This window comes from Perognathus longimembris, chromosome 14 (genome assembly GCF_023159225.1).
Source record: "Perognathus longimembris pacificus isolate PPM17 chromosome 14, ASM2315922v1, whole genome shotgun sequence".
Classification (NCBI taxonomy): domain Eukaryota; kingdom Metazoa; phylum Chordata; class Mammalia; order Rodentia; family Heteromyidae; genus Perognathus; species Perognathus longimembris.
The window spans coordinates 34,288,332-34,303,016 of NC_063174.1; the positions used below are offsets into that span (position 1 = coordinate 34,288,332).

At 37.7% G+C, this 14,685-nt stretch overlaps 1 protein-coding gene across 10 annotated transcripts in view; it reads left to right on the top strand.

The window, feature by feature from the left end:
- The window catches only part of Fut8 (fucosyltransferase 8), a 171,646-nt gene that overhangs the window by 112,109 nt on the left and 44,852 nt on the right, over positions 1-14,685 (top strand). For all 10 annotated transcript variants that reach the window (XM_048361753.1, XM_048361759.1, XM_048361756.1 and 7 more), the window contains one exon: positions 8,976-9,213. In XM_048361753.1, coding sequence (XP_048217710.1) covers positions 8,976-9,213 — 238 coding nt within the window. The remainder of the gene's footprint in view (positions 1-8,975; positions 9,214-14,685) is intronic.

Here is a 14,685-nt window from a genome sequence, read left to right on the forward strand (position 1 = left end):
TAAAGCTGTTAGGGAGAAGAAAACAATAACATATAAAGTAAAAGCAATAAGAATTACCCCAGACTTCTCAGCAGAGACCATGAAAGCAAGGAGAGCCTGGAATGAGGTATGCCAAACCCTAAATAAAAATAACTACCAACCAAGAATAGTGTACCCAGCTAAACTCTTATTCATAGCTGAAGGTCAAATAAAAGTCTTCCATAGTAAGGAAAAACTGAAACAATATATCTCCACCAAACCAGCTTTACAAAAAATACTCAAAGATGTACTATACAGAGAAAATAATCAAGATCCCAATGCAGATAGAGAAATGAACCCTAAATAGTAAACCAGAATAACAGATCAACAAATGGGAAGACTCAGCCTTTAACAAGATAGGGATAATGAAAGGAACAAATGATCAATTCTCAATCCTAACTCTCAACATTTATGGACTTAATTCACCAATCAAACGGCATAGGTTCATAAGTTGGATCAAAAATCAAGATCCATCTTTCTGCTCCCTTCAAGAGACTCATCTATCCAGCAAAAGTAAACATCTTCTAAAAGTGAAAGGCTGGAATCAAATCTATCAAGCAAATGGCCCCCATAAGCAGGCCGGAGTTGCAATCCTAGTATCAGACAAAATTGACTTCAAATTTAAAAAGGTATGAAGAGACAAAGATGGTTACTACATGCTAATAAAAGGATCTCTCCTACAGGAAGATATAACCATCCTAAATATCTACACACCAAATACAGGAGCACCCAACTTCATCAAACAAGCATTATTGTCTCTAAAAACACTCATAGACCCAAACACATTGATAGTTGGGGACATTAACACTCCACTGTCATCTCTGGACAGATCAACACGCCAAAAACTGAACAAAAGGGGCTGGGGATATGGCCTAGTGGCAAGAGTGCCTGCCTCGGATACACGAGGCCCTAGGTTCGATTCCCCAGCACCACATATACAGAAAACGGTCAGAAGCGGCGCTGTGGCTCAAGTGGCAGAGTGCTAGCCTTGAGCGGGAAGAAGCCAGGGACAGTGCTCAGGCCCTGAGTCCAAGGCCCAGGACTGGCAAAAAAAAAAAAAAAAAAAAAAAACTGAACAAAGAAACCACAGAAATAAACAATTGCATAGAACAACTAGACTTAATTGACATCTAGAGAATATTCCACCCAGCAACAACAGAATACACATTCTTTTCGGCAGCACATGGAACATTCTCCAAAATAGATCACATCTTAGGGCACAAAGAAAATCTTTACAAATTCAGAAGTATCAAAACCATTCCCTGCATTCTCTCAGACCACAATGGAATAAAATTAGAGCTCAACTCAAACAACCACCAAAGAAAATCCTGCAGTTCGTGGAGACTAAACAACACACTGCTGAACCATCAGAGGGTCATTGAAGAAATTAAATCGGAAATTCAAATGTTTATGGAACTCAACCAAGATGAGGACACAAAGTATCAGCTCCTTTGGGACACAGCAAAGGCAGTACTCAGAGGAAAATTTATATCTCTGAATGCATACAGGAACAAACTGGAGAAACAGCAACTCAATAATTTAAGGAAGCACCTTAATTTCCTTGAAAAGAGTACAACAAGCCAAACCCCAAGTCAATAGACAGAAGTAAATAATTAAAATCAAATCAGAATTAAATCAATTAGAGATGAAAAAACCATCGAAACAATCAACAAAACCAAGAGTTGGTTCTTTGAAAAAATCAAGATAGACAGACCCCTAGCAAACCTGACCAAAAAACGAAGGCAGCACACTCAAATAAATAAGATAAGAGATGAAACAGGTAACATCACCACAGAAACAACCAAAATTCAGACCATAATAAGGGACTATTTTGCAAACCTTTATGCCAACAAATTCGAGAACATGGAAGAAATGGATGATTTCCTAGAAAAAATTCATATCCCCAAACTCAACCATGAAGACTTAAAAGTTCTAAACAGACCCGTATCCAGCATTGAAATAGAAACGGCAATAAGTGATCTCCCAGCCAAGAAAAGCCCAGGTCTAGACGGATTCACAGCAGAATTTTACAAGGCCTTCAAAACAGAACTCACACCAATATTTCTCAAACTCTTCAATGAAATTGAAAGAGAACGTTCACTACCAGACACATTCTATGAAGCCACTATAACCCTCATCCCAAAACCAGGTAGGGATGCATCACGTCAAGAGGACTAAAGACTGATTTCCCTGATGAATATAGACTCAAAAATTCTCAACAAAATTCTGGCCAATCGTCTTCAACAGGTCATCAAAAAATCATCATGATCAAAGTGGATTCATCCCAGGGATGCAAAGTTGGTTCAATATACGCCAGTCAGTTAATGTAATCCACCACATCAACCGGAGCAAGGAAAAGAACCACATGGTTATATCACTTGATGTGGAGAAAGCGTTTGATAAAATCCAGCACCCATTTATGCTAAAAGCCCTGGAAAAACTGGGATTTCAGGGAACATTCCTGATTATAATCAAGGCAGTTTATGAGAAACCAACAGCAAGCATAACTCTAAGTGGTGAAAAACTAAAGCCATTCCCTTTAAAATCAGGAACAAGACCGGGATGTCCACTCTCTCCCCTTCTCTTCAACATAGTACTAGAATTCCTAGCCAGAACAATTAGGCAAGAAGAAAATATAAAGGGGATCCAAATAGGAAAAGATGAAGTTAAACTTTCTCTCTTTGCAGATGACATGATCCTATACCTAAAGAAGCCCATAGACTCTACCCCCAAGCTACTGAAGCTGATCCAAAACTTTGGCAAAGTTGCAGGATATAAAATAAACCCTCAAAAATCAATGGCTTTTCTCTATGTTAACGACCCGAAGACCGAGGCTGAAATCAGGAAAGCAACTCCTTTGGCAATAGCCTCAAAAAACATAAAATACGTAGGAATAACCTTAACCAAAGAAGTGAAAGACCTCTACAATGAGAACTTTAAAAACATGAAAAATGAAATTAAGGCAGAACTGAGGAAGTGGAAAAACCTCCCATGCTCCTGGATTGGGAGGATTAATATTGTCAAAATAGCAATATTGCCAAAGGCGATCTACAAATTCAATGCAATACCCATTAATATCCCAACACAATTTTTTAATGAAATAGAGGAAGTAATCCTGAAATTCATATAAAACAATAAAAGACCCTGAATAGCAAAAACAATCCTAAGCAGAAAGAACGGTGCTGGAGGAATTACAATACCCAACTTCAAGCTGTATTATAAAGCTATAGTAATAAAAACAGCCTGGTATTGGCACCAGAACAGACCTGAAGACCAATGGAACAGAATTGAAGACCCAGAAATGAACCCACAGAACTATGCCAACTTAATCTTTGATAAAGGAGCTAAAACTATAGTCTGGAAGAAAGACAGCCTCTTTAACAAATGGTGCTGGCAAAGCTGGTTCAACACATGCAACAAACTAAAACTAGATCCTTATGTATCACCCTGCACCAAAATCAATTCCAAATGCATCAAAGATCTCGAAATTAAAACAGATGCCCTGAGAACTCTAAAGGGAGGAGTAGGAGAAACACTTGGGCTCCTTGGCACTGGACGGAACTTCCCTCAACAATGACCCAGAAAGGATACAAATCAAAGAAAAGTTGGACAAGTGGGACTACATCAAACTACAGAGCTTTTGCAGGGCAAAGGACATAGCTTGCAAGATAAACAGAAAGCCCACAGACTGCAGAAGATCTTTACTGGCCATTCAACAGACAAAGGCCTCATATCTAAAATATATGCAGAACTAAAAAAATTAACTTCCTCCAAAACAAAACTGCAAAGAACCAATAGCCCCCCTCATCAAGTGGGCTAGAGACTTAAAAATTGAGACTTCTCTGATGAGGAAATGAGAATGGCCAAGAAGCATATGAAAAAGTGCTCTACATCACTGGCCATAAAAGAAATGCAAATCAAAACAACATTGAGATTCCATCTCACCCCAATAAGAATGTCCTATATCAAGAAAACTAACAATAACAATTGTTGGAGGGGATGTGGCCAAAAGGGAACCCTACTTCATTGTTGGTGGGAATGTAAACTGGTTCAGCCACTCTGGCAAGCAGTATGGAGATTCCTCAGAAGGCTAAACATAGAACTCCCCTTTGACCCAGCCGCCCCACTTTTGGGTATCTATCCAAAAGACCACAAACATAATCACACTAAAGCCACTAGCACAACAATGTTCATCACCTCACAATTTGTCATAGCTAGAATCTGGAACCAACCCAGATGCCCCTCAGTAGATGAGTGGATCAGGAAAATGTGGTACATATACACAATGGAATTTTATGCCTCTATCAGAAAGAATGGCATTGCCCCATTTGTAAGGAAATGGAAGGACTTGGAAAAAATTATACTAAGTGAAGTGAGCCCGACCCAAAGAAACATGGATTCTATGGTCTCCCTTATTGGGACTAATTAGTACAGGTTTAGGCAAGTTACAGCAGAGGATCACAGGAGCCCATTAGCTATACCCTTATGAACACATAAGATAATGCTAAGTGAAATGAACTCCATGTTATGGAAACGATTGTTATGTCACAGTTGTAAATACTTTCAATGTGCCATATGTAACTGTAGCCTCTATTATAGATGATATTCCCATATCACCTTCCTGTGGTTGTAACTACATTATGTCTGTATCTTATCTGAGTATACTGGAAACTGTGTGTACTGGTATTAGAACCAGGAAATTGGAAGGGAATTGAGAGACACAGGGTAAAAAAGACAAACAACTACAAAAGCAATACTTACAAACTGTTGGTGATAATGAACTGAACAACTGAACAACTCATTGGGCGGGGGAGAGGGAAGGGAAAGAGGGAGGGGGGAGGGAGTAAGGAAAGAGGGAGGAGGAGGGGGAATGAGGGACGAGGTAACAAACAGTACAAGAAATGTATCCACTGCCTAATGTATGAAACTGTAACCTCTCTGTAATTCAGTTTGATAATAAAAACATATGTGTATAAAAGAAATGCAAATCAAAACAACATTGAGATTCCACCTCACCCCAGTAAGAATGTCTGCTATCAAGAACACTAATAACAACAGACACTGGAGCGGATGTGGCCAAAAGGGAATCCTACTACATTGTTGGTGGGAGTGTAAACTTGTTCAACACCTCTGGAAAGGAGTATGGGAGTTCCTCAAAAGGCTAAATGAACTCTCCTATGACCCAGCAGCCCCACTTTTGCGCATCTACCCAAAAGATTACAAGCAAGACTACACTAATGCCACCAGCACAACTATGTTCATCGCAGCAGTTTGCCATAGCTAAAATATGGAACCAACCCAGGTGCCCCTCAGAAGATGAATGGATCAAGAAAATGTGGTACATATACACAATGGAATTCTATGCCTCTATCAGAAAGAATGACATTGCCCCATTCATAAGGAAATGGAAGGACTTGGAAAAAATTATACTAAGTGAAGTGAGCCAGACCCAAAGAAACATGAACTCTGTGGTCTCCCTCATAGGGAATAATTAGCACAGGTTTAGGCTAGTCACAGCAGAGGATCACAATTGCTCAATAGCTTTGTACATATGAACATATAAGATGATGCTAAGTGAAACATAATTTTTATAGAGTATATTTTCTCTTGGTTTTTCATAATTACTTTATGGACATCTATTTAATAATTTTAAAGGTATTTCATATAATAAAGTACATCTTTCAAAGTTTAGCCTAAATTCAGTTTTAACCATAACCCTCCAGTATAGCTAAAAATGGCTTTTTCAAAACTCTTATTCTTTAATTATTTATTACAATCTTGTGATAACCTAATCTTGTGTTACCAACACAAATACCTTCTCTGTTTCTCACTATCCTCTAATTGTTTCTGGATGTTCAAAAAATATCCTTAAATAGGATATTAGTATCCTTAGAATATCCTTTGAAAGGATAATAGTAGTTTGGAGAAAAACATGGGTTGTGGCTTTAATTTTTGACTTCTATTTATTTAGTATTCTAGTCATTCATTTTCTTTTTTAACCATTCTCTGTCTTATCTTCTACCTTTCATATGTAAACCTTTTTTTTTCATTTCAGAGCCAAGCATAAGTGTTTTCCCCTTATTTTTTATTACCTATGATATGCCTGAAAAATTAATATATTCTATTTCCAGCTTTTTTTCTCTCTCTCTCCAGTCATGGGGCTTGAACTCTGGGTCTGGGTGTTGTCCCTGAGCTCTTCAGCTCAAGTTTAGTGCTCTACCACTTGAGCCACAGCACCACTTTCATGTGTCCAGCTTTATTTGAGGTCTATTAGTACTTTCAAAAGTTTCCCTTTCCTTTGTCTTCATATAGCTTTTATGTCCCAAACTCTGGGTTCTAATAAAATTCTTAAGACATAGTAGCTGTGATTACATTCAGATGTAAGTCTTCTTTTAAATAAAAGATCTATAGTTTCCAAAGTAGATATCAGCTATTGCCATAATTATAATCCTTCATTTCTTAAGACAAAGATCAATATTGGTAAGATGGAATAATAGGGAAATTTTCATATTAGTAGCAGTCTGTATTGTCTCTACAGTGATTCAGTACATCTAAAAAGTGTACAAAAGAAAAAGGTTGTCGAACATGTAGACTTTTTTCATTCATAATGAATTTTGTCAATATTCAAATCTTTTTACAAATCATGAAAAAATGACATGTTTATATCTGCGCTCTTGATAAACATTGGATGATAAAGCTTTGGATCAGTTTGAGAGCATCATTTACTCCCAGGATCTTTGATGTTATGATACAGAATTCAAATGATATAATTCTCCCATTCTCACACACTTACTTTCCTAAGCTTTTGTGGCTGAAACAACAAGATGGGATTATTACTGCATGAGTGTCAGAGTCTCAAGTGAAAAATATTACTATAGGAGTTCATAGTCTCAAATCCAAAAAGAATAAGCAATTTGTGCTTGATTGTGGAAACAATATTGACTAAATCTCTTGGATTTATAAGGGATTTGACTCTTCTTAAGATTCTTTTTTTTTTTTTTTTTGGCCAGTCCTGGGCCTTGGACTCAGGGCCTGAGCACTGTCCCTGGCTTCTTCCCGCTCAAGGCTAGCACTCTGCCACTTGAGTCACAGCGCCGCTTCTGGCCATTTTCTGTATATGTGGTGCTGGGGAATCGAACCTAGGGCCTCGTGTATCCGAGGCAGGCACTCTTGCCACTAGGCTATATCTCCAGCCCCTTCTTAAGATTCTTGATGTAAAAAAAAAAAAAAAAAAAGATTCTTGATGTCATTGTTTCTACTTTGATCTACAAAAGACCAGCCTGCTCAGATACATTTGAGTATGAAACCTACCTCTTTTGAAGGTGCCTGACTTGCCATTTTCCTTTCTCAGATTTTCTTCCAAAATGTTTCTTATAGCCTCACCATCATAGCTTTTGTAAGTTGAACTCTATTTGACAGAACAGATGCTATTCCTAGAATACAGTTTTAGATTGAAATTTTCTGACTGCTTTATTCAAGGCTCATATAAATTAAGATGTAATTACCTTTCCTCTTTCTGTATGAGGAAAATAAATTTTGTTCCTAGAGGCACCATCCTCTCTTTGCTTGCAAAAAAAAAAAAAAAGAGCATGGAAAACTCAAGAAACTAAAGAATGCTTGTCAAAACAACTTGTTATATGAGGAACTAAACTGCCTAAAGATGTTTAGTAATAACTCATACAAATTAGAGCAGAATTGAAACTTTAGCATTGGAATAAGAGATTCTCATATCAGCCAACCATTTTTATGGCAATATATAAAAATAGGAAAATGGACCTTCCAATTAAAATTGACACATCAGTATCAAGATAGTATAAAACATATTATGTATTCTGTTATAAAAATTGCTGGTAGCAAGTATCATGTTTGTTTTAAAAAGAAATTCTATGACTAGTGTTTTACAATTGTTGAATTAAACAGTGTCTTTACCCATTGTCTTTTATTTCATAATGAAAAAGTAGATTTTGTTTGTAGTGATAGACTGAATTAAAGGATAAATTGTAACTTCTTCCTGGGTTCTGAGTTTTATCACAGAAAATAAGCTCAGAATCTGAAGTGCTGTTGGAATGAATGGTTTTTACTTCTTCCATTAAGAACACAGTGTTTTTAACTTGAGTTAGGATTATGTAATTACACATATGTTCTCAGTTACAGAAAAGTAAGAAAATATTAAAAAGTATTACGTCTATGTATATAGTTGCCAGTCTGGGGACTTGAACTCAGGGTCTGGGCACTGTTCTAAGTTTATGTACATTGAACCACTGCTCCATGTCTGTCTTTTTTGGTAGTTAATTGTACATAAGAGTCTCACAGACTTTCCTGGTTTGGCTGACTTTGAATCATGATCATCAGATCTCAACCTCCTGAGTTAAAAAGGATGACAGGCATGAGCCACAAACACCTGACTTTTTATTATTTTTAAGAAAGTATTTTAAATAACTGTTTTGTTTGGCATTTATTTAGTGATATTGACCTTTTTCTTTGTCCTTTTTCTCTTTCATCTCCCTATGTATGCACATAAATACTTTTTAATCTTTAGTTGTAAAAAGGAGTTTGCTATTTTACATAAAATTTTATTGGGTCTAATCCTTAAAGTTGGATTGTTGGCTTAATAAGAATCATGCTGGACCAGTTCTGGCTTGTATGATTTTTTTTTTTTTTTTTTGGCCAGTCCTGGGCCTTGGACTCAGGGCCTGAGCACTGTCCCTGGCTTCTTCCCGCTCAAGGCTAGCACTCTGCCACTTGAGCCACAGCGCCGCTTCTGGCCGTTTTCCGTATATGTGGTGCTGGGGAATCGAACCTAGGGCCTCGTGTATCCGAGGCAAGCACTCTTGCCACTAGGCTATATCCCCAGCCCCTGGCTTGTATGATTTTTGATACTTGTGATGTCTAAAGATATGTTAATGTCTCTGTACAACTTTATTTTTGTTTTTGTTTGTTTCTTTTCTCTTTGACAGAATCCCAAGGACTGCAGCAAAGCCAAGAAGCTGGTATGTAACATCAACAAAGGCTGTGGCTATGGTTGTCAACTCCATCATGTGGTTTACTGCTTCATGATTGCTTATGGCACCCAGCGGACACTCATCCTGGAATCCCAGAATTGGCGCTATGCTACTGGTGGATGGGAGACTGTGTTTAGACCTGTAAGTGAGACATGTACAGACAGGACTGGTATCTCCACAGGACACTGGTCAGGTAAGGAGCTATGCAGCATGTCAGATTTTTTGCACAAATGTTATCCATTGCCCAAATAAAATTTACAAAGAAAATAGTGGGTTTAAAAAAAACAACAGAGCATGTTTTATAGCCACATGTGATAGCACATGCCTATAATCCCAGCACTTTGGAGGCTGTGGCAAGAAGATTCTAAGTTTGAGGCCAGCAGTATCACCCTGACTGAAAAAAAAAAAAATAAAAATGTATTTTATGATCTGTTTGATTTCTTGTACTTATTTTTAATTGTGGTTTAGCAAATTCACTGTTGTTTCAAAGAGTAAAATATAGACTTTTAATAATGATAATGATGATACAGCTTTCACATTATTAAACTCATTTGCCCATCATAATTATTGTATAAAAGTAGACCCAAGGTTCTCAGACATTAACATTTCCACTCTCTTTTCCTTCCTCTTTCTACTTTTTCCTCCCTTTCTCCCTCTTTGCTTTCCCTTTTCCTTTTGCTTTCCTTTTTTCCTTTTCCTTTTTGTAATACTGGGGATTTAACTCAGAGCCTTATGCTTGTCAAGCTGCACCCGCGCCCCTTTTTGCTTTAGTTTTTCAAATAGCTACCTCAGACAGCACTCCCCCTACCTCTACCTACCCAGTAGTAGTAGTGGTGGTGGTACAGGAAGGTACCATTATACCCAGCTTCTTTTTTGAGAGAGAGTCCCACTACATAGCCCTGGCTGTACATAAATTATCCTCCAGCTTTGGCCTCCTGAGTGCTGGGATTATAAATGTGTACCACCTCACCCAGGATCTGGATTACCTTTGAATTTCAGAGCTGAGATTGGAACTCACACCCTCATGGTTGCTAGGCAGTTGCTCTACTACTTGACATGCCCTGGACCCTTGCCCTACTTCCATGAAGCACACAGATACAGTCTCTCTTTTAAGGGCAGCTTAAATGCAAAGAGAATGAACAATCAAAATATATTTTAATAATGAGATGTGGGTGGACCATACAATGAACAACGATTTGAAGTTCCTCTGTGTTTTTTCAAACTGAGACCTAAAGTGCAAGTTAGAAGCAGCTTGGTCAGGGCATAGAGGAATTTTAAGTCAGTGGGCATAACATGTGATGAGAGAGGCAAGAGAACATGAAGTCATTAGGAAAATTAGAATCAAATCATTGTAAATTTTGAATATTGAGTACTTGGAAATGCTTTAAGAACAAGTTTCTTTTTCAGGGTTCCCATTTTCATGATTGTGGAAATTTTTTTTCTCATTAAACCCAATAGGTTTTCATTTAGATACTGAAGCTCTTTGTTTTTTGTTCCAAGAGTAGACAAGTTGATAAGAAGTCATATTCTTTTCAGCTACTTCCTGGTGTTATCAATGTACTACTAAATTCAAGTAACTATCTCAGGTCACAAGGAAAATCTTTAGCAAAGCAGAGCACATATTAAATTATGCTTTAAATATTTCTGACAAAGCTGATGTTTATAAAGATTCTACTATGTCTACTATCATCTAAATTTTCTAGCTTGTATCCTTCTTTTTTCTTGATTAAAGAAACTAGCTTGTCCAAACATCCACCTTTGGGACCAAAGCATAGTTGAAATTAAACATAGCCAGACTAGCTAGCATTGCAGCTGTCTTGTTCCTCACAGGTAACTCAGGGAGTGGAGGGACAGCATTTTGCCTAGGCAAAAATCTGAGACATTGTTGGCCCTCCTGGTATAGGAAGGTTTTAAGACTAAATGTGTAATAAGAGCGTTGCCTTTGCCAAATCAAATGAATGACAGGTTAACTAGAAAATGTGACAATCACATTTCCTCTTGCTCAAATAATTCTGTTTTCCAAAGCAGCTTAATTAAATCTGTTGGACTGGAGGAGGAGAGAGCTGTTCTTTAGTGGTTAACATGGTATTCTTAAAAAAGAAAAACAAAGCCAAAGAAAACTCATCTGGCATATTTGCCTTAAGATGGTAGTGGGTAGAAACTGGACTTTTAATTTCTTTTCAAAGCTGCATATTTCCTATGTTTGATTTTGATCTAAGTCTAGTATTTCAGGTAGAATTTTTGATATATGTTTAAATTTGAGTAAGGGTTATGTGCATTTAACTGAGTAAGGGTTATGTGCATCTAACTGCTTTCTTCATCCATGATGGCATTCTTTCCATAGGGGTCTTGACAAAGCAGAGTAAAAATGTGCTATTTAGTTTACTTCTAAAATGGAGCCTGAGATAGCTTATAGTTTTCATCTAATACAGGTTCTGATTTACTTGCATTGTTGTCAGGATCAGTTATGAAACTGAAGTTTAGTGCCTCCTCTTTATCGTGTTTCTTCCCTTGTAGCAGTTGTGTTTAATGTCATTAAAAAGAAATAAAAGTTCTTGTCAGTGGCATAAAAAAAAAAGAAACTAGCTTGTATCCTTAATAGTGACCAATCTCAGGTACCACTAATGGACAAACTAATATTAAGCAATAAGGTGATTGAAAAATCACCTGTTAGGCTACAGATAGACCTTTTAGTAATACTTTTCAGTAATAGTTGCACTTCTGATTAGTAGAAACTTAATGCACATATGACTTTATGTCTCTTGTACAGACCTAAACAAACATTATTTTAAGTGGGTAAGGACTTGTGATTCAACTTCCATAAAGTTTCTTAAGGCATTCTTTCCTGCTTATGGTTCATGAAAGGAAGATTGCAGGGGGGGAGGGGTGGCCTAGTCTTGGGGCTTGAACTCAGGACTTAGGTGCTGTCCCTGAGATTTTTTTTTACATATTTTTATTATCAAACTGATGTACAGAGAGGTTACAGTTTCATACATTAGGCATTGGATACATTACTTGTATTGTTTGTTACCTCGTCCCTCATACCCCTCTCCCCCTACCCCCTTTCCCTTTCCCCCCATGAGGTGTTCCATTCACTTAGACCAAACTGTTTTGCAAGTATTGCTTTTGTAGTTGTTTTTCTTTTTTTACCCTGAGTCTCTCAATTTTGGTATTCCCTTTCAATTTCCTAGTTCTAATATCAGTATACATGGTTTCCAATATACTCAGATAATGTTACAGAGAAAGTGTAGGTACAACCACAGGAAGGTGATACAAGAATATCATCTATAATAGATGCTACAGATACACATGGTACATTGAAAGTAATTACAACTGTGATATAACAATCGTTTCCATAACATGGAGTTCATTTCACTTAGCATCATCTTATGTGTTCATAAGGGTATAGCTAATGGGCTCTTGTGATCCTCTGCTGTAACTTGCCTAAACCTGTACTAATTACTCCCAATAAGGGAGACCATAGAATCCATGTTTCTTTGGGTCTGGCTCACTTCACTTAGTATAATTTTTTCCAAGTCCTTCCATTTCCTTACAAATGGGGCAATGTCATTCTTTCTGATAGAGGCATAAAATTCCATTGTGTATATGTACCACATTTTTCTGATCCATTCGTCTACTGAGGGGCATCTGGGTTGGTTCCAGATTCTAGCTATGACAAATTGCACTGCGATGAACATTGTTGTGCTGGTGGCTTTAGTGTGTTCTTATTGGTGGTCTTTTGGATAGATACCCAAAAGTGGGGCTGCTGGGTCATAGGGGAGTTCTATATTGAGCCTTCTGAGGAATCTCCATACTGCTTGCCAGAGTGGCTGAACCAGTTTACATTCCCACCAACAATGAAGTAGGGTTCCCTTTTGGCCACATCCCCTCCAACAATTGTTATTGTGAGTTTTCTTGATATATGACATTCCGCCCGGGGTAAGATGGAATCTCAATGTTGTTTTGATTTGCATTTCTTTTATGGCCAGTGATGTCGAGCACTTTTTCATATGTCTTTTGGCCATTCTCATTTCCTCATCAGAGAAGTCTCTTTGTAAGTCTTTAGCCCACTTGATGAGGGGGCTATTGGTTCTTTGCGGATTTGTTTTGGAGGAAGTTAATTTTTTTAGTTCTGCATATATTTTAGATATGAGGCCTTTGTCCGTTGAATGGCCAGTAAAGATCTTCTCCCAATTTGTGGGCTTTCTGTTTTATCTTGCGAGCTATGTCCTTTGCCATGCAGAAGCTCTGCAGTTTGATGCAGTCCCATTTATCCAACCTTTCTTTGTTTTGTATCCTTTCTGGGTCATTGTTGAGGGAAGTTCCGTCCAGTGCCAAGGAGCCCAAGTGTTTCTCCTACTCCTTCCTTTAGTGTTTTCAGGGTGTCTGTTTTGATTTCGAGGTCTTTAATCCATTTGGAATTGATTTTGGTGCAAGGTGATATATAAGAATCTAGTTTTAGTTTGTTGCATGTGTTGAACCAGCTTTGCCAGCACCATTTGTTAAAGAGGCTATCTTTCTTCCAAGCTATTGTTTTTGCTCCTTTATCAAAGATTAAGTAGGCATAGTTCTGTGGGTTCATTTCTGGGTCTTCAATTCTGTTCCATTGGTCTTCAGGTCTGTTCTGGTGCCAATACCAGGCTGTTTTTATTACCATAGCTTTATAATACAGCTTGAAGTTGGGTATTGTGATTCCTCCAGCACTGTTCTTTCTGCTTAGGATTGTTTTTGCTATTCTAGGTCTTTTATCGTTCCATATGAATTTCTGGATTGCTTCCTCTATTTCATTAAAAAATGGTGTTGGGATATTAATGGGTATTGCATTGAATTTGTAGATAGCCTTTGTCAATATTGCCATTTTGATTATATTAATCCTCCCAATCCAGGATCATGGGAGGTTTTTCCATTTCCTTAGTTCTGCTTTAATTTCATTTTTCAAGCTTTTAAAGTTCTCATCAAAGAGGTCTTTCACTTCTTTGGTTAAGGTTATTCCTAGGTATTTTATGTTTTTTGGGGCTATTGCAAAAGGAGTTGCTTTCCTGATTCCACCTCGGTCTTCAGGTCATTAGTGTAGAGAAAGGCCGTTGATTTTTGAGGGTTTATTTTATATCCTGCAACTTTGCCAAAGTTTAGGATCAGCTCTAGTAGCTTGGGGGTAGAGTCTATGGGATTCTTTAGGTATGTCATCTGCGAAGAGAGAAAGTTTAACTTCATCTTTCCCCGAGATTTTTTTTACTCAAGGCTACTGGTCTACCACTTGAACCACAGCTCCACTTTGGTTGTTTGTTTTCCAAATTTTGATAATTAGTTGGAGATAAGACTTTCGTGGACTTTCCTGCCCAGGCTGACTTCATACTTCAGTCTTCAGAGCTTAGCCTTCTGAGTAAATAGGATAACAGACATAAGCCATGGGCACCCATCAAGAAAGATTTTTATTTCAGAAATTTAGAATACCAATGTATCTCTCTAGATGATGGGAGGAAGAATGAAAGATGCTGGGCTGTTGTTTTTATCTTTCTGAACTTCATTAGTTAACTTTAGCTTTTGAAGCAGATGTTTTTTGTTGTTGCTGTTGTTTGGATGCTAAACAATCTCATGAGCCAGGTGCTGGTGGCCCACACATGTAATCCTAGCTACTCAGCAGGCTGAGATCTGAGGATTGCAG